We start from the raw sequence: 20200 nt of genomic DNA on the forward strand, positions 1-20200 counted from the left end.
CCAGTTTTAAGCAATTTGTATATGGAATTCTTTGAAACAAAAATCTTATCCAGGATTATCCCGGCTAATGTAGTTTGGTTTAGGTATGTTGATGATATTTTGTGCTTATGGCCATGCAACAAAGACTAGATAGTTTTTCTTAATGAACTCAATTCTTTGGTACCTTCAATAAAATTCACTTGTGAGACTGAGGAGAATGGTACTCTTCCGTTTTTGGACATTATGATTCATAGAGTCACTAGAAAGTTCAAATTTAATGTGTATAGGAAACCTACCAACGTGGGGTCGTATGTTCATTTTTATTCGAATCATCATAGTAAAGTTAAACAGGCAGTATTTTCAGGAATATTTCTACGAGCTTTGAGGGTTTGCAGCGCTGAGTTTTTTGATGAAGAGATTGCTAAAATATATGAAATTGGGAAGAGTTTACAATATCCTAAGAGGTTTTTGGATTTCTCGTTTGTACAAGCCAAGCGTACGTTTTATAATCACGTCCCTAAGGCGAAACCAAAAATTATTAACTCATTGGTGGTACCTTATGCGAGTGGACTTGAAAAATTGTCTCTGATTTTTAAGAAACTTAATATAAATTTGGTGTTCACTAATAGTACGATCAAATCCAATTTAATAAAAAACTCCCCTGATACAGCAGGTTGTGTGTATTCGATTCCCTGCAATGATTGTGATTCTGTGTACCTTGGACAAACAGGAAAGTCCTTACAATTGCGGTTGTCACAACATGCTTATAGTATTAGAACTGCCCAAACGTCTAATGCATTGTATCTACATACGAGTTTATGCGATCACAATATTAACTGGAATGGGGCAAAAAGCATTACCATTTGTGGGGATTTCGTGGAACGGAATTTGATTGAGTCTGCTCTAATCAGTCAGTGTCCAAATCTTCTTAATGTTAGTACTGGTATGTACAAACTTGATCCATTTTTAAGTTATAATATTGCACAACAGTTTACGAAACAACTCTGATAGAGAGGCTTACAATGTCTCATTATAATTGTATATTCATATATTGTGTGTTCATGAGGCTTTTCTTTAATCTTTCATCCTTATTCTCTGACCGCTTAATCCTCTTTGACCATTCTAAGCTAAGCTATACCTGTTTTTGGTTAATTCTTTCCCTTGGGATGGGTTGGTCAGGTGTCGGCCTATATATCCTCCCCCTTCTCCCTTCTCCTTAGTCAGTCTGGTGTTGACAAAGGCTTTAACAAGCCGAAACGTTCACCTCATTTCATATTTCTCTGTGGATTTTCCGCATAAAATGATCAGTGTTTTGTGATCGTCAATTGCATATATATATATATATATATATATATATATATATATATATATATATATATATATATATATATATATATATATATATATATATATATATATATATATATATATATATATATATATATATATATATATATATATATATGTATAATATATATATATATATATATATATATGTATATATATATATATATATATATATATATATATATATATATATATATATATATATATATAGTCCAGGAACTCCCCCAATATATAGAGAGCTATGACTGGTAATATAAGATTACTTTGTGTGGTGTAAATCATATGATAAAGGTCTTTAACTCCAGCATGTGCTTTCACTTTATAAACCAAACGTTCTGGTCTCAGGGTGGTCTGGCCAGAACGTTTTGGAACGTTCACCCACAATGCTCATGCCCACCCACCGCCACCATGCTCATGCCCACCCACCGCCACCATGCTCATGCCCACCCACCGCCACCATGCTCATGCCCACCCATCGCCACCATGCTCATGCCCACCCACCGCCACCATGCTCATGCCCACCCACCGCCACCATGCTCATGCCCACCCACCGCCACCATGCTCATGCCCACCCATCGCCACCATGCTCATGCCCACCCACCGCCACCATGCTCTCTGAGCGAGTGTAGCCTACAATGAAATTTTATTGTCTAGAAATAATATTTAGATAATATAGGATTATAATAAAATTAAATATAGGATTTAAAGATTATTGGAAGTACCCGCAGTACTAATTGATTCCTGGTAACAGATTTGTATTCTCCATTACTGGAAGTCAATTGATGTTTCATGTTTTTAATTAAGATATTCTTCTCGAAACTTCTAGATTCTTGAGAATTCATGCTCTAAGTTACATAGGCGTCTATGGGCCCAATGGCGTACGTGATTATGATGACATTGTCAAGTAGGATCGAAATGTAGGTTATAATGAATTTGATGTGATTCTGATATAATATAGAAATAATAATTTCTTAGATGATAATGTTGATATATTGAGTAAAATTTCCAACAAAACTCTCTTATAAGATGGTCTTATATATATATGCATATACATTATGGTCCTAAGGTTTGGTTTAGTAAAATCCGAGGCGTAGAATATGTTAGGCTAGGTTATGTTAGGCAAGTTGGCTGGATTTGTTTGGGTATTGTGGATGAAGCCATCCACAATACTGTCTTTGTCAGTATCTGTCTGTTTTTCTATGAGTGCAACTATGCCTCTCTGTTTCTATCTCTGTCTCTCACTCTCTTACATATAACACAATATTATTGTCTAACGTGTGGTTAGTCGCCAGTGAGAGAGGCTTAATGGTGTGAAATACTAACAAATTAGTTACCCGTTTACTTGGTTAAAGGAGATTGCCTTGAGAAAGCTTTGAATCTGTGGCAGTATCGTTTGTTTTATACAAGTTCGGACAAATTATAGACAGCAGGAAATTTCTGTTTATATTCCCGAGATTACTGAATAATAGTGTATATTATTATAAGAATTTGTTTTTACTTTGAAAATATTTAGCTGTGTACCTGGCAGGCAGAGCCAAAAATTATCGTGGGGATCTGAATGTGGCCGTGGCATGTTGTTATTTTTGGAATTCTGGCGACTCCGATCAGCCTATGTCCATTCTGAACCCCAGACCTCCGTCAATCTTGCTGAAGCTAGTCCCAAGAGCAGGTCTGTTCCTTGAGTTCATAAGTGATATCAATCCTATAACAGAGCATGTCTGTCAGTCCAAAGTTGGAGGCCAGACGTTTAGGGCAAAGTTCACCCAAATTGGCATAGAGAATGGTCTTGGGCAAGGGCTGAGAATAGGCTGGTCGTGGTTGCCAGAATTCAAAAGGGAACTGGGTGCCAGGGTCATATTCGGACACCCACGACTGTTTTGGGCACTGCCCGTCAGCATATTTACAAAAATGTTTTGAAAAAGTATGTACGAATATAATTTTTTTTATATCTCTATAGAAATATACACAACCATTATTCACTGATCTCCGGAAATTAACAGATATTACCTTCTATTTAAACTAAAGCCATAATCCAGTAAAACCTGTAAATTATGTTTAGAACCTTCACTTCACCCTCGGATGGAAGAATAAAGGCAAAACTGACAAATTCGAAAGGCGGAACTATTATATTCTGCAGTGAATGCCATTTAATATTATAAAGACTTAGTAACACTTGCTCTTATTTGCTGTCAGTAATATTGTAGGATTGAGATAAAGAAACGGGGGTGTGAAGGGGAGAGAGGCGAAAAGGGTGTGGGGGGGGGGGGGGGAGGGTGGGTGGGGGGAGGTGGATATGGGGTGATGAAGAGGCAGGAAAAAGAGACATATTTTCTGAGAGAAGGAAAAATCGGAGGGATGGGGTTGAGCATCAATTGTACACACAATTGATTCTCATGTATCCTAAACATATTGAAGTGATTTGATAAAATATCTGTGCCCAATAAAGTCACGAGTGTTGGGATTAAAAATCTGACGAATTTCCAGTACTTCTGTTTAGTGTGTAGCAGAGCGGTTATTATACTGGACATGCCAAGGGACATGGAGGCCCTGGCTGACTAGGTTCGAATGTTTCTGGGGTTAAAAGTTTTCTGATATATGTATATGTATGAGAAAAGCATTATAGGGCAATGGAGTAATTTTAACCAGCGTTCTGGTGATTAACAGACACCTGCCAAAACCGACTTGGCCATGATGGGACACAAGGAAACCAACCTGGAACACTACTGAATTCACTGGAAGGTTCTGGAGGCTCCTAAATGGAACCCATCCAGGATTTTACAGTCGATCCACCCACACTCTGACCTACATATAATGGTATGTACACTCTTATGATCCACTTTCAAATCACAATGGCGTGATGTATCAGTGAGAAAATCATTTGAGGCAATGGAGTGACTCGAACCGGAAAATCACCAGAATGTTGGTTCAAGTTGTTTACATATAAGTCTTGCTGCAATAAGCATAGTCAACGCTGCAATTGATCTCACCTCGATAATAAACATCATTATTCTATCCAGTTGAGGTTTGTAAGGAGCATCGTGAGGTATGGGCCACGCTCCCCTGCTTGATAAAACACTCTCTCGTCCAATGTACAGTAAAGTACGGCCGTCCACCCTCGTGTAGTGGTCGGCGATCGCCTGCATCAGGTAAAGTCGGCCGTTCAGGAAGGCCTGTCTGGACAGTGACATTATAGTAGTTCCTTATAAACGTATGAAAGTAATGAACAATGTTTGAATTGGGTTACATCGTAGCTTTAAGGCAAAAAAAGATATTCTATGCTCCTCACTCTCTCTGGCTGCTTTCCTAAAGGTAGCTTTGCAAATTAATGTGCCTTTTAGATGAGATTATATCCATGCAGTTCATAGACTTTATTTACACTAAAATGTACACAAGGAGCTCCTTCCCCTCCCACGGCTCCACACATGTAAAATACAAACTCGAGGAGTACTCTTTCTATACCTGTAAAAGAGAATGTCTGTCTGTCAGAGGTTGGAGGCCAGTCGATTGTTGTTAGCTTCACCCAACATTCCATTATGAATTATGACTGTATGGAGAATTTCATAAGGGAATCAGGGTTGAACCACAAGACTCTCCTAAAGTAGTATCGGCTCTTATTGCAATAACCAACGACTCCTATGAAATTTCAAATGTGGGGTTTAATTGGCCATAGTGTGTCCATTCCGGCATGTTCATTAAGACGGGAGACTTACCAGAACTATGGAAGACGCCTGATTTTGTCCCAATATACAAAAAGGGTGATAGACAAGAAGCACTGAACTACAGGTCAGTATCCTTAACTTGTATACCATGCAAGGTGATGAAGAAGATCGTGAGAAAAACCTAGTAGCACATCTGGAGAGAAGGGACTTCGTGACAAACCACCAACATGGGTTCAGTGATGTTAAATCTTGCCTCACAGGTTTATTAAAATTATACGATCAGGTGACAAAAATTAAGCAAGAATGAGAAGGATGAACAGACTGCATTTTGTTGGACTGTCGGAAAGCCTTTGACACAGTATCCCATAAGAGGTTGGTGCATAAGCTAGAGAAACAGGCAAGAGTAACTGGTAAGGTGATCCAGTGGATATAGGGAGTACCTAAACAATAGAAAGCAGTGAGTTACAGTGAGGGGTGAGACTTCAGATTGGTGTAAAGTCATTAGTGGAGTCCCACACGGCTCTATACACAGATTCATCCTGTTTCTTATATTCCTAAATGATCTTCCAGAGGGTTAAGACTCATTTCTCTCAATGTTTGCTGATGATGCCAAAATTATGAGAAGGATTAAAACAGAGGAGGACAGCTTGCGGCTTCGAGAAGACCTGAAAAAATTCAAGAAATTGTCCAACAAATGGTTGATAGATTTTATCCCAAACAAATGTAATGTAATGAAGATAGGTGTAGGGAGCAGGAGGCGAGATACAAGATATCATTTGGCCTGATGAAATTCTTCAAGCATCAGAGAGAAAGACCTGGGGGGTTGATATCACGCCAGACCTGTTCCCTGAAACCCATATCAAGAGGATAACATCAGCGGCATATGCCAGGTTGGCCAACATAAGAACGGCCTTTAGGAACTTGTGTACGGAATCATTCAGAATTTTGTATACCACATATGTCAGACCAATCCTGAAGTATGCAGCTCCAGCATGTATTCCATATCTCGTCAAGCATAAAACTAAATCAGAGAAGGTTCAGAGGTTTGCCACCAATCAAGTGCCTGAACTGAGGGGCATGTGCCATGAGGAGAGACTACAGTTAATGAACCTCACGTTGCTCTAAGACAGCAGAGTTAGGGGAAACATGATCACCACATACATGATTCTCAAAGGAATTGATAGGGTGGATAAAGACAGATTATTTAACACAAGGGGCCCACGCACTAAATTAAATGAGAATTACACCCTTTCTGAGGTCCATGCAAGAGAAAGTCCTGAACCATTGGACAACTCTCAATGGGAGAAAGCAACTTTCCCTGTAAGACTCGGTGATCTTGGTGTGTGCACAGTATCTTAGATACCTTCCTTTCCTTCCCCCATGTATCGTATGACATTATAAGAGATATCTTACCAGAACCCCTGAGTGATTCAGCAGGGATACACGATCCTGCTTTCACTGAAGGTTTAAATCAGTGGGATGCTCTTGCAGCCCCAGCACCCATCATAGAGCCAACAAAGAACACAAATAGTCCAGCTGGGACCACCCACTAGAGAAAAAAAAACTGATGCCATGCTTAGCACTGCATCATCAAATAAGGAGAAATCCCGCCTTAGAACAGTGCCTGCCACCCCATGCAGACAACTTTCTTCTGACAGTACCCATGACAGCAACAGGCACGTGTCTAGAGCCAGAATATCTTCGTGTAGCATTGGTTCTCCGCCTCGGTGCCCAAATTCACACTGAATACAAGTGTAATTGCAACAAGTTGAAAGCAGACCAATGTGAACTGCATGGGTTGCACTGTGGAAGCTCCAAGGGCTAGCATGCAAGACATAACGAAGAGAATTACATCATCAAGAGGAGCCTTCTCTCAGCTCAGTGCCCAGCAGAGAGAAAACCCTGCATCCTAGTGGATCAAAATCAGGATGACCCTGCACTTCGCCCAGATGGCATCACCATGTACCCTTGGTAGAGGGGCAGACAGCTGGTGTGGTACATGTGTGTCTACCCTCGCTGACACATACATACGCTCTGGTGCTGATCAAGAAGGTGGGGCGGCCAACCACAGGAATACAGCAAAATCAATAAAGTACAGGCGACTGGAAGTTCAATACACATTTGCTCCCATAGAGTCTGAGACGCATTGCCCCTGGGGTAGGAGCGCCTTGGGATTTCTCAAAGAATTGGGTTCCAGGCTCATTGACGTCACCAGAGACCCAAGACCTGCCAGTTTCTTGCTTCAGTGCCTCAGTGTGGTGATCCAGACGGAAAACGCCTGCAGCATCCTTGGTTCCTGTCCAGAAGCACAGGAGCTTCTAGAGCCATAAACTTTAAACACTTATTGCATTAACTAATGTAAATTTTGAAACCTTTTAATACGACATAAATAACAACAAAACACAACAGAAAGGGGGTGGTAGGATAAAACAATATATAAATAGTATTAGAGGAGACCTAACAGGACCTCCTCCTATTAGAGGAGGCCCGATTTGCCTAACAAGCCAAATTTTCATGAATTATTATATTTTCTCTAAATTTTTTCTTATGAAATGATAAAGCTACCCATTTCATTCTGTATGAGGTCAATTTTTTTTATTGGAGTTAAAATTAACGTAGATATATGACCGAACCTAACCAACCCTACCTAACCTAACCTAACCTATCTTTATAGGTTAGGTTAGGTTAGGTAGCCGAAAAAGTTAGGTTAGGTTAGGTTAGGTAGGTTAGGTAGTCGAAAAACAATTAATTCATGAAAACTTGGCTTATTAGGCAAATCGGGCCTTGCATAGTAGGCTGAGAAGTGCGTTCTGGCTACTAGGTACGACATATATATATATATATATATATATATATATATATATATATATATATATATATATATATATATATATATATATATATATATATATATATATATGTCGTACCTAGTAGCCAGAACTCACTTCTCAGCCTACTATGCAAGGCCCGATTTGCCTAATAAGCCAAGTTTTTCTGAATTAATATATTTTCTCTAATTTTTTTCTTATGAAATGATAAAGCTACCCTTTTCATTATGTATGAGGTCAATTTTTTTTATTAGAGTTAAAATTAACGTAGATATATGACCGAACCTAACCAACCCTACCTAACCTAACCTAACCTATCTTTATAGGTTAGGTTGGGTTAGGTAACAGAAAAAGTTAGGTTAGGTAAGGTTAGGTAGGTTAGGTAGTCGAAAAAACATTAATTCATGAAAACTTGGCTTATTAGGCAAATCAGGCCTTGCATAGTAGGCCAAGAAGTGAGTTCTGGCTATTAGGTACGACATATATATATATATATATATATATATATATATATATATATATATATATATATATATATATATATATATATGTATATATACATATATATATATATATATATATATATATATATATATATATATATATATATATATATGTATATATACATATATATATATATATATATATATATATATATATATATATATATATGTCGTACCTAGTAGCCAGAACTCACTTCTCAGCCTACTATGCAAGGCCCGATTTGCCTAATAAGCCAAGTTTCCCTGAATTAATATATTTTCTCTAATTTTTTCTTATGAAATGATAAAGGTACCCATTTCATTATGTATGAGGTCAATTTTTTTTTATTGGAGTTAAAATTAACGTAGATATATGACCGAACCTAACCAACCCTACCTAACCTAACCTAACCTATCTTTATAGGTTAGGTTAGGTAAGGTAGCCGAAAAAGTTAGGTTTGGTTAGGTTAGGTAGGTTAGGTAGACGAAAAACAATTAATTCATGAAAACTTGGCTTATTAGGCAAATCGGGCCTTGCATAGTAGGCTGAGAAGTGCGTTCTGGCTATTAGGTACGACATATATATATATATATATATATATATATATATATATATATATATATATATATATATATATATATATGTCGTACCTAGTAGCCAGAACGCACTTCTCGGCCTTCTATGCAGGGCCCGATTTGCCTAATAGGCCGAGTAATTTTTCATATTTTGAATAAATTGTTTCCAATTAGTTCGTTGGAAATATTATTATTATATTATATTAGGAACATAAATAATTGACTTAGTTATGTTAGTTTAGGTTAGGTTAAGATACGTTAGGTTAGGTTAGGTAGGGTTGGTTAGGTTTGGTCATATATCTCAGTTAGTTTTAACTCAAATTTAAAAAAATTAACTCATACGTAATGAAATGGACAGATTTTTCATTTCATAGGAAAAAAAATAGAAAAATATATAAATTCAGAAAAACTTGGCCTATTAGGCAAATAGGGTCTTCATAGTAGGCCGAGTACGACGTTCTGGCTACTAGGTACAACATATATATATATATAATATATATATATATATATATATATATATATATATATATATATATATATATATATATATATATATATGTATATATATATATATATATATATATATATATATATATATATATATATATATATATCATATATATATATCAAAACACTTTGATATATATATATATCAAAGTGTTCAGTAAGGATCCGCAAGGTCTTCTCTGAGAACTCTTTATTTTCTTCTCCTAGGCTATGGGTCCCTACTCTAATACAATATTACAAATATGAATATTTGAATATTACGAATATTACAAGAATATTACAAATGATCAGTGTTTCATGATCGTTAATTGCATATATATGTAATAAAAATGATACTGAATACAAAATGTTTTATTCAGGATTTTCTTGTAAGGATGATTGTCAAGGGCTTCTCGTATGGTATTTAATAGTAGTGGGTAAAACAGGCCGAATTTGTACAGAAATTCGCAGACATTTCACATTGTAGAGTCGAGGATCCATGGGAAGAGGCAAGGAGAGACTTATGTGAACCTTTGGTAAGTGTATTACGTCCATTAATCAAGGGTTCCAGAAATTGACTTGTAGCCTGATGTTGGCTAGGCCCTTTTTTGAGTCCCGAGTGTGGCTGTGCAGAACCATTCAGTTCGGAGAGTTTTGCAGAACTTCTCAAAATCCTACTACTGCTGAAATATCTACAACAGTCACGCCCGGAAGAGGTCGTATAGAAGGAACAGTGAAGTGAAGTGATCGTAACATGAGCGATCCGTGACATTATTTGCCAGTTAAGGACAGTGCAGTGCGTAGCAAAACATTTAATCTGCATTTCTTAGTGGTGAATTTTGTGGTAGCGAGTCTGTGTAATACCTTGACCCTGTAACAGCCAAATTGAGTTTGGCATTGACAGGGTGTAGTGACATTCATGTTGTGTGATAGACTATGTTTAAAATCACTAGATACCAATGACTTTGGGAAGTGTTAGCTAGGAGGAAGAGCAACATAGTCTGCAATGACTCAGCATGGCAGAGAGGACCTGGGATTCCCATTCACACGCTGCTTACCTGCAGTCGTCGGCAGGTTGATCAACCCCTGGAGGGAAATTTGCATGATGAGAGAGTGCCAAATCCATTGTGTTACTTCCTACTGTCTATCTTTTATATCCAGTTGCCCAGAAAAAGGGGTAGGTGCAACTTTTTATTGGTCCAAGCGATGATACAACAGCAAATGGCCAAGAATGCAGTGGAAGGAAGGCAAGACGAGGTATTTAGCGACGTGCCATCAAGTACTTGAGGGAAAGAGGGAGTCACCGGCAACAGTTTCTGGCCATTTGCATACTAGAAGGACTCCCGGTGCTAGTTGATCAACTTCAGCAACGTTATTGCTGCTAATTAACTTCCCTCCTCCACCCCCATAGGCTTAGATTCATTCTAGGGAACGATATTAGGTTATTCTTGTACTTATTTTATGTGTTAATAATATTTCTAAGATATTGTGGAGGGAACCACATTCAAAGTGCCTGCCAGAGGGAATATACCTTATGCTAGGTGCTCCTGAGTGGTGGACAACAATCCTACACTGTGCGGCTGCGCACCACCCACACGCATGCCCAGAGGAGGCAGAGGGGCAAAGAAGGACCACACCAGACCGAAAATATACCTGTTAGTGACGCCTCCTGGACAGTGGTCATCCAGCACCCCGTATTGGCCAGCTACCATTGGACCTCGTCCATCCTCGCCCCTGAGAAGCCGTCGTATTGCTTCAGCCCGACCCGAGAAGACTCCAGCTCAAGGTGAGCAACTGTCTTCCATATATTTACATACAAATATGTGCATGTTGATTACCACGTGGTCGGTCGTCCCATACCCCATAGGCGACCGCCTCCACACTGGTGCAGTGAGTAATCGGCCTACACAGTGATCAAGAGGACCTCGCCACGGTGTATGCATCATTATCCTGCTGAATTTGATTGAGACTTCGTGTTCAATATTACAATAACATTTACTGTCGTCGGTTGCACTAGAACTTGCTTTATGCTTTTCAGCTGCGTTTCTGAGATATTGTGGTTCCTGATTTCAGTATATGTGCTTTATTCCCCATTTTTTGCATTTTTCTGTGATTGTATATACATCGTCATATTTCGGCTCCTGAATCAAGAGTGTTCTACGGCTCCCATTCATCCAGCAAGTTTCTCGACGTCAGATTCATTTCCCAGAAGTGTTGCCCTTTTTGCAGTATCAATTTTCTCCATTTTTGACAATTTTCTCAATTTTTTGTGAATTTTGGTGAATATTCATTGTTCTCGAGACGACGCCATCACCAAGCCACGCCGCGGCCATACTTGTTCCTACATGCTGTCGGCCCGCCCCACTTGTTGGCGTCCGCCCCACCAGTTGGCGTCCGCCCCACCAGTTGGCGTCTGCTCCACCAGTTGGCGTCCGCCCCACCAGTTAGCGTTCCCACCTACCACTAAGGTTGTACCTTGAGTTTTCTTTGCATTTGCTATGTTTCTCGATATTATACATCAGAATTTCAAGTTTTCGGCAATTTTTGTTGTTTTAGTAAGAAGAGGAGAGGGGGTTACCAACTCACGGATTCAGCCCCCGCCGTTCACGAGCGTATCCGGGCTCAGTGATATTGTTTACTCACGGTCGTGGAGGACCCAGTGGCTTCAGCTATACAAAAGTGTTTGTTGCACCTCACTGTGCTGTATTATACATTGCCTGCACGTTGTTGTTGTTGTTGTTATAGATTCAGCTACTCGGAACAAGTTCCAAGTAGCACGGGCTATGGTGAGCCCGTAACTTACCTGGCACAGGAGCGGGCAAGTAGCACGGGCTATGGTGAGCCTGTATTGGACTTACCTGGCACAGGAGCGGTGCACCCCGAACCTGGCTGCACGAGCTTTCCTTATATATATATATATATATATATATATATATATATATATATATATATATATATATATATATATATATATAACTCTAGGGAGACATATGTGTCAAGAAAACTAGTGCTGGTATACGTAGAACTGAGTACAGGAAACCATATTTCTACGCTGGGTGCACCATTGAGTTTCTCTATTCACCTGAAATACATATGTTGTTTATTTAATAGGTGCATGAACTTTGAACTATATATTCATTGATAAATATAGATATGAGTGCATAAACGTAGTTTTAAGTGAAGCTAGATACATTTACCTGAAACATATATGTGAAATATACTGATATATCTTAAGTGTTAAGGATTGACACAAAGGAATATACAATTGAAATACTGAATTATTAAAACTTGAAACATTGTGGTTTGCAAATGTCCACTTTTTAGGGAAACAACTTCATGTGACATTCCTACAAGTGATCAGTGAAAATACTTAAAAATATGTGATGTGTTCTTACCTAACGTGTCCTTGTAAGAGTGCAATATATGTTTACATACCCTAAATTTAAGTGCATTACCATAGATTTAAGTGCATAATCATAGATTTAAGTGCATGATCCTAGATTTAAGTACATGATCAAGTTAAGCGTACGAACTTACGATTATCCAGTCATAGTGAGTGTTCAGGGCCATATTAAGCGCGATCTAAGTTTCAACTATTCCGGGAGGGGGGGGGGGAGGAGTTACATTAGGGTCAGGTCATCCTAAGTATTGGGGCCACCCTGTTTTTTCTCCATTTTTTTAACTGGCACAGTGAATGGTTACCTCAAACATGCTGGATATTTCCTAAGCGTCACTCGCATCCATTACTTACATTCTTGGATGTGGAATACTGGGCTTGACCATTCCTAGAATTAAGGTCTATGCCCTGGCGTGTCTTCTTTTTATTTTGTGGGTGATTAATCTGGCTGTGAACGTACACTCTGTCCAAAAATATTTGAGGTTTAGCTTTTCATTACTGCAAGATGCCCCGCATACGCATTAACTCGGCATCTGCTGGTGAACTTATAGAACTACCAGGAGTGTCATACACACTGGCCAACCGAATTGTAAAATTTAGACACACACACGTACAATCACGGCAGACAACATCCACCATATCTCTCACCTTAAGATTACAACTCCCTTGTTGAATGCCATATCTTTTGACACAGACCCGCTCTCTCAGGGGTCGAGCTCTAACACAATAGTAGAACCAAATGTTAGGAGACGTTCAATCTCACCATCAATCGATAGGAATGTCTCTGCTGCTTCTGGAGGTGCAGCTGCACGCAGTCAGGTCAGACATATGTACCCTCCTCGTGTTACCTAGTTGCATAGTTCCCGTTTTCTGAGACGGACTTATTTCAACTAAAGGGTCGTCTCATTCCACACGTCGTCCAGTTCGAAGGTTGTCGGATAGCTCTCAGGATTCTGATTCTGATGACTCCACTTCTCCGCGACGGTGGACCAGCCATGGCCGACGGAGTAATTCGTTCCGTCCACCACCTCGGGAACTCGATTATGATGGTAAATCTGATTGGACTCTGTTCTAAAGCCGTTTCACATCGTATGCAGTGGAAAAAGATAGGAGTGGCACTAATTCCTAAACAAACATGGGTTGGTGTCTTAAATGCAAAGCCAGTGATATTTACAACCGGATACTAGACCGGGAACCATCAATTGATTATACTCGCATGATGCATGAACTTGGCAAGCGATTTGGGAACAGGGAGGTTTTGGATGTAGCGATAATGAAATTTTCTCAGGCCCACAGGAGCATGGTGAGGAAATTCTAGAATGAACTGATAGAGTCCAGCATTTGGCTCATCGAGCTTATAAACATCTGGAAAGGGGAGAAGAAGAGCAGATGGCAATCATGTAATTTGGCCAGGGTTTGCTTGATAAGCGTTTAGCAGAATATATTTCCAACGCTAATATTTCTTCCATGGAAAAAGCCATTGATAGGGCTCAGACATTTCAGCATAATGTTGTTGCTATTCACGGGTCAGCAGGCTCATCCTCATATGGTTCCCATCAGCAGAGGTCCCAGGGCCCAACAGTGCAAATAAATGCTGTGAGTAGACCTTCCCGATATGAACAACCATCCTGAAGTAGTGTTGCTTCTCGCCTCCAATCACGGACACCCACAAAATCTCCAGATTCATCACCGGCTGCTAGCCTATCTGATCATGGTAACGGGGTTCCTCGGCAAAGAAATGCTGGATTAGGTTCTCCCTCTCTTGCGGGAAGATACAAAGTTAGATAAATTGGCAGGTATGAACGCAAAACTAGACGAAGTTGTCTCAGGAATCTCAGCGGCTCGTGACAAATTGGACGATTTGTGTGAGGGTTTGAGGCGTCTCACAAACGCTATCATATCGCTTCGTGGTCAACGCACCCCATCACCGAGGCGGAGTAATAATTGTTACTTATGTGGGGACGAAGGTCACTGTGCTCCTTTGCTCGTGACTGCAAAAGGTCCAGAAGTGGCTGGGACGAAGGCCGTAAACAGGGGGAGCATACCGACGATAAGTTTCATGTTTCATTTCCTGAGGAGAATTCGTCTTTAAACATGGACGGGTCGGCTCAACAGGCCTAAATCCGACCCAGCCATCACCAGGCCCGCAACGTCTACCTAGGGTACGTCCCCGGAATGTTGTAAGTAATCTGATGTTAAAAGACAATGATATTCACTTTTCATCTTTGAATAACCCTGCAGAGGGTCAGTAGGTTTCATCTATGCAGCCTGAAAGCTCACCACCTGAAGTTCTCTCAATGCTAGAGTGTAGGACCAGGGAAGTGAGCGTACTTCAGGACCACACGCTAGTAGAACAACCTGATCATGGGCAAAAGACTGCCCAAACAAATATCCAATCATTAGGGGAGGGGTTAGAAAAAAGTACTCGTTCAGACATTAGTATTGTATAGGACTCGGGGCAGAAGCAGCAGATACGGACAAAGATTTTCAGCAGGGTTTGGCTGCGCTAGATGGGAACACATCGGGTGAAGTTCCTTCAATGCTCCAGTGCGGGACAGAAGTGGCACTTTAGAACCTTGCCTTTGCTGCACAATCAAGCCAGGATCAGGAAGTGACACTGTTGAACATCCAACCTTCAGGAAGATTAATTAAGAATCTAGAGCAAAGACATGAGGGTGTCTCCTCATTTCATTTTAAAGGAGAAGTTAGATTTCAGGAGCTGCTCAATGGGAAATGTAATTATAGCAGGAGGAACCACAGGAAGGAGCAAATTCCTTACAAGAAGCAGGGCTTTTTAAAACACAATTAGGAAAGGCGACCTCAGAAGAAAATAAAAGAAAAGCTAGCAGTAGGTCAATTTCTGGAAGGCATAGATCCAATTGCTTTCCCTTGGGATCCTGGGGGTGAGATGTGTGGATAGTGTTGCTCTGTCAAGGAAGGAACCACAACCAAGGAGCAGCGTTTAGGTGTGAGGACCATTACTAGGGTGAATCCCTAGGAGTGAATCTTGAATAAAAGAAAAAAACCTGCAGTGTAGTGTAAATAAATCATGATCAGTTCTGTGCACCAAAATAGTACTACCTCGTTCAATCATAAGAATTAGATCAACCAACACCATGTCAGTACAATAATCATGAAGAATTTCACAATGAAGCACATACTATATATATATATATATATATTGTTAGACGTTTTCTTTTAGACAAAGCAGAAACGTTCTCTTCTGGTGCTATATATATATATATATTCCACCCCTTAATGTGAAGCCGGTGGAGGGTCCTTTCCAAAAGGACATACCAAGTTTAAATTAAGTTAAATTTAAGTTTCTAATACGCCCCTTGTTTTAAAGGGACGGGGGGAGTGTGGAGGGAACCACATTCAAAGTGCCCGCCAGAGGGACTATATCTTATGCTAGGGAACATCAGTGAAATACCATCCATTATATACAAGAGCGCCTCCCACGCCCTTGCCCTACCTATAGCTCTGCTGTTCAACAAATCCCTTGAGTGTCATACCTTCCCTGATATCCTTAAAAAAGCAAGAGTAACACCAGTTCATAAAGGAGGTAATCCGGCAGACATAAACAATTATAGACCAATATCAAACCTACCCACACTATCAAAAATATTTGAAAAAATTATCTACAAACAGCTTTACTCCTACCTCGTAAAATTTGACATTCTTAGCCCCTGTCAGTTTGGCTTCCGCTCCCAAAAGAGTACCAACGATGCAATTATTAGTCTCCTTGATATAATTTACTCAGCCCTTGACAAAAATGAGTTTCCAATTGGACTCTTCATTGACCTGAGAAAGGCCTTTGATACTGTTAATCACAATTACCTCTTACGTAAACTCCATCATTATGGAATTCGAGGCCATACACTGGACTATATCCAATCCTATCTTAGTGATAGACACCAATGTGTAGCCATCAATAATATAACCTCTCCCACTCTACCAATAACCGTTGGAGTGCCACAGGGCAGCATTTTGGAACCTCTCTTATTTCTTATTTACATCAATGATCTGCCTAACGTCTCTAACATTCTGAAACCTATTTTGTTTGCTGATGATACTACCCTCATCTACTCTAACCCCAACCCACATACACTAAATAATGTTGTTAATAATGAACTAAAAAAAGTCCACTTATGGATGTCAACCAACAAACTAACACTTAACATAGAAAAGACCTACTACATCTTATTTGGAAGCAAATCTACAAATGCAATTCAGCTTCAGATAGACAATGTAAACATTAGCAATAAAAATGATGGAAAGTTTCTTGGCCTATTCCTAGACAAGAGACTCAACTTCAGTACCCACATACAACACGTAACTAAGAAAGTCTCTAAAACAGTTGGTATACTCTCCAAAATCAGATATTATGTACCTAACTCTGCTCTCATCTCTATATTATGCACTAATCTATCCCTATCTTAATTATGGTATCTGTGCATGGGGTTCAACCACTGCAAACCACCTCAAGTCAATCATTACCCAGTAAAAATCTGCTATCAGATAATAACAAATTCTGCTTTCAGACAACACTCAGCCCCCTTGTTTAACTCCCTAAACATGCTAAACATAATCTCACGCCACAAATTCTCTTGTGTCAACTAGACACAAGAGCAAAGCAGGGCAAGCAAAGACAAATCCTAAAGGGTTTTTTCAGTTATATCGTACTAAGACTAGGGAAAGGATAGGTCCATTAAAAACTGAGACAGGTCAAATAACAGATAGTGATGAAGAGATGAGTAGTATTTTTAATAAATATTTTGTATCTGTATTTACTAAAGAGGAACTTAACAATATGCCTTCAGCCGAACAAGTCTATATGGGTGGGGACGAGGACAGGTTGACGAGTTTAGCAGTTACCAGGGAGGATGTTCTTAAACAAATCGTAAAACTCAAATTAAACAAATCCCCAGGGCCGGATGAAGTGTTTGCCAGGGTGCTTAAAGAATGCAAAGAGGAGCTTTGTGACCCACTGTCAACCATATTTAATAAATCAATAGAGTCAGGCAGAGTGCCAGAGTTTTGGAAAGTTGCTAATGTGATACAAGTTTTTAAGAAAGGAGATAGATCACTTGCGTCTAACTATCGACCAATTAGCCTAACGTCTATTGTGGGAAAGTTACTCGAATCTATAATAGCAAATAAAATTCGTCTTCATCTTGAAAAACATAAATTAATAATTGAGTCGCAACATGGTTTTATAAATGGCCGTTCATGTTTAACAAATTTGTTATCTTTTTATTCTAGCATAGTTGAGGCAGTTGATAGTGGTAAGGATTGTGATGTTGTGTACCTTGACTTTAGCAAAGCTTTTGATACAGTGCCACATGAAAGACTGATTAAAAAGATAGAGTCTCATGGTATTGGGGGTGCTATATTAAGCTGGATTAGGGCATGGCTATACCAAAGGAAACAGAGACCTCTGAGTAGACAAATTCCAAAATATTAGGGCTGAGGGAGGTCGAGGTTAATTCCATACTCAATTTCTAGAGGTTAGATAACCAGCAGCTGAAAAGTCGCGTACCAGGAACTTATATTCGACGTACTAAACACAACTAGGTGAACACAAACATACATTGCCTCAATATTGCAGTGATTTCAAAACACGAAATTCACTGGCCATTACAACTCAATAACAGAAATGTTCACCTACTTCTTCTCAACAGCTTGGTGCATTCCATATTCTGCAGATGGCACTATCTCCATCAGGCGATACAGAGCCTGGAACACCTCGGAATCGGACTGCTTGAAGAACTGTCGAAATGGCTCTCCAAAAGGTGGCATCGTTACCCTGGTGGGAAGGGCAGCAGTTGGAGGACACAATGGTGAAAGCTTATCCATAAACACACTTTTAAGAACTATACATGAATATATATATTGTACTGAATGTATGTATTTAGTTAAATATTTAACATTTATAGAAACTGTTACATTCAAGTTCAGAAAACGATTAGCTTGGATGTTTTTTTTAACATTTCTCATGTGGGAAAAATCTCCCACCAGGAATCTATTTCTTTATTTATTTTTTTTATTTATTTAATTTATTAATTAATTTAATTTATTACTTTATATTAGCCCGTATGCTGAAACATCACTCACATAAGTGTAACACCAGCCCGTATGCTGAAACATCACTCACATAAGTGTAACACCAGCCCGTATGCTGAAACATCACTCACATAAGTGTAACACCAGCCCGTATGCTGAAACATCACTCACATAAGTGTAACACCAGCCCGTATGCTGAAACATAACTCACATAAGGAACCTAACTTCATAGAAGTTGGATGGAGAAAGGGGGAGAGAGGAGGAGAGAGCTGGAAAAAAGGAATTGCAAGAAATGGCCTGAAAGGGTAGAGTCGGGAAGAAAGAGTGGGTACGGGAAGAAAGAGGGGAAACGAGAATAAAGGGAGGATACGGGAAGAAAGGAGGATATGGCAAGATAGGGGTATACTGGAAGGAAGCGGGGATAAGGAAAAAAGAAAGGACACAGGAGGAAATGTTGGATACAGCAAGTTAGGGGGGGATACGGGATAAAAGGGGGAATATTGGATAAAAGGGAGGATAAGGGAAGAAAGGAGGGGATACTAGAAGAAATGGGGGATAAGGAAGAAAAGGAGATACGGGAAGAAAGGGGGGGGGGGAATACGGGTAGAGAGATGAGAGATGGGGACATAACCAAATTTCAGTATAATAAGCAAAGCGTTATAGTGATATAGTCAAACCCTCTTGGGTCCTAAACCAAAGACAAAGGAGGAGAAGGAAAGGCAATGAGACAGTTCCATGGCCCCGCTCGGGAAACCGGAAGCTGCGGGCGTGAAGAAAGGCAGGGAAATGTAAGACACAAGAGTCATAAACTGTATAGACATGACCATCAGACAGCAACTAAGGACTAAAGAATGGAACGAGGAGAGGGGAAGAATAGCAAAGGCAAATGAGGTGAGGCAGGAGACAGTTATATAAGACCAGCCCTAGAGACTGAGAGAAGGCAAAGAGGCGAAGAGATCAAAGAGAGAAATATAAACCAAAAAACGACCGACAGGAATCAAGGATTAAGCATTGGAACGAGGAGAGAGAGAGGAAGAATAGAAGAAGATGTAGACGATGAGTCACAATAATGTGGCTTGAAGATATAACACCTTAACCACCCACCACAGGGAGCCGGTCGGCCGAGCGGACAGCACGCTGTACTTGTGATCCTATGGTCCCGGATTCGATCCCGGACGCCGGCGAGAAACAATGGGCAGAGTTTCTTTCACCCTATGCCCCTGTTACTTAGCAGTAAAATAGGTACCTGGTTATTAGTCATCTGTCACGGGCTGTTTCCTGGGGGTGGAGGCCTGGTCGAGGACCGGGCCGCGGGGACACTAAAGCCCCGAAATCATCTCAAGATTACCTCTCAAAGTAACCCACCAGAAGATGAGGAGA

At 39.9% G+C, this 20200-nt stretch overlaps 1 protein-coding gene across 1 annotated transcript in view; it reads right to left on the reverse strand.

The window, feature by feature from the left end:
* Positions 1-20200, reverse strand: part of LOC123767225 (ionotropic receptor 21a-like) — a 277510-nt gene that overhangs the window by 23372 nt on the left and 233938 nt on the right. Inside the window, exons 9-10 of the mRNA XM_069304699.1 lie at positions 18426-18563; positions 4314-4500 (exon numbers count right to left, since the gene is read on the reverse strand). Of these exons, the coding sequence (XP_069160800.1) occupies positions 4314-4500; positions 18426-18563 (325 nt within the window). The remainder of the gene's footprint in view (positions 1-4313; positions 4501-18425; positions 18564-20200) is intronic.

This window comes from Procambarus clarkii, chromosome 53, assembly GCF_040958095.1.
Source record: "Procambarus clarkii isolate CNS0578487 chromosome 53, FALCON_Pclarkii_2.0, whole genome shotgun sequence".
NCBI classification, from domain to species: Eukaryota; Metazoa; Arthropoda; class Malacostraca; order Decapoda; family Cambaridae; genus Procambarus; species Procambarus clarkii.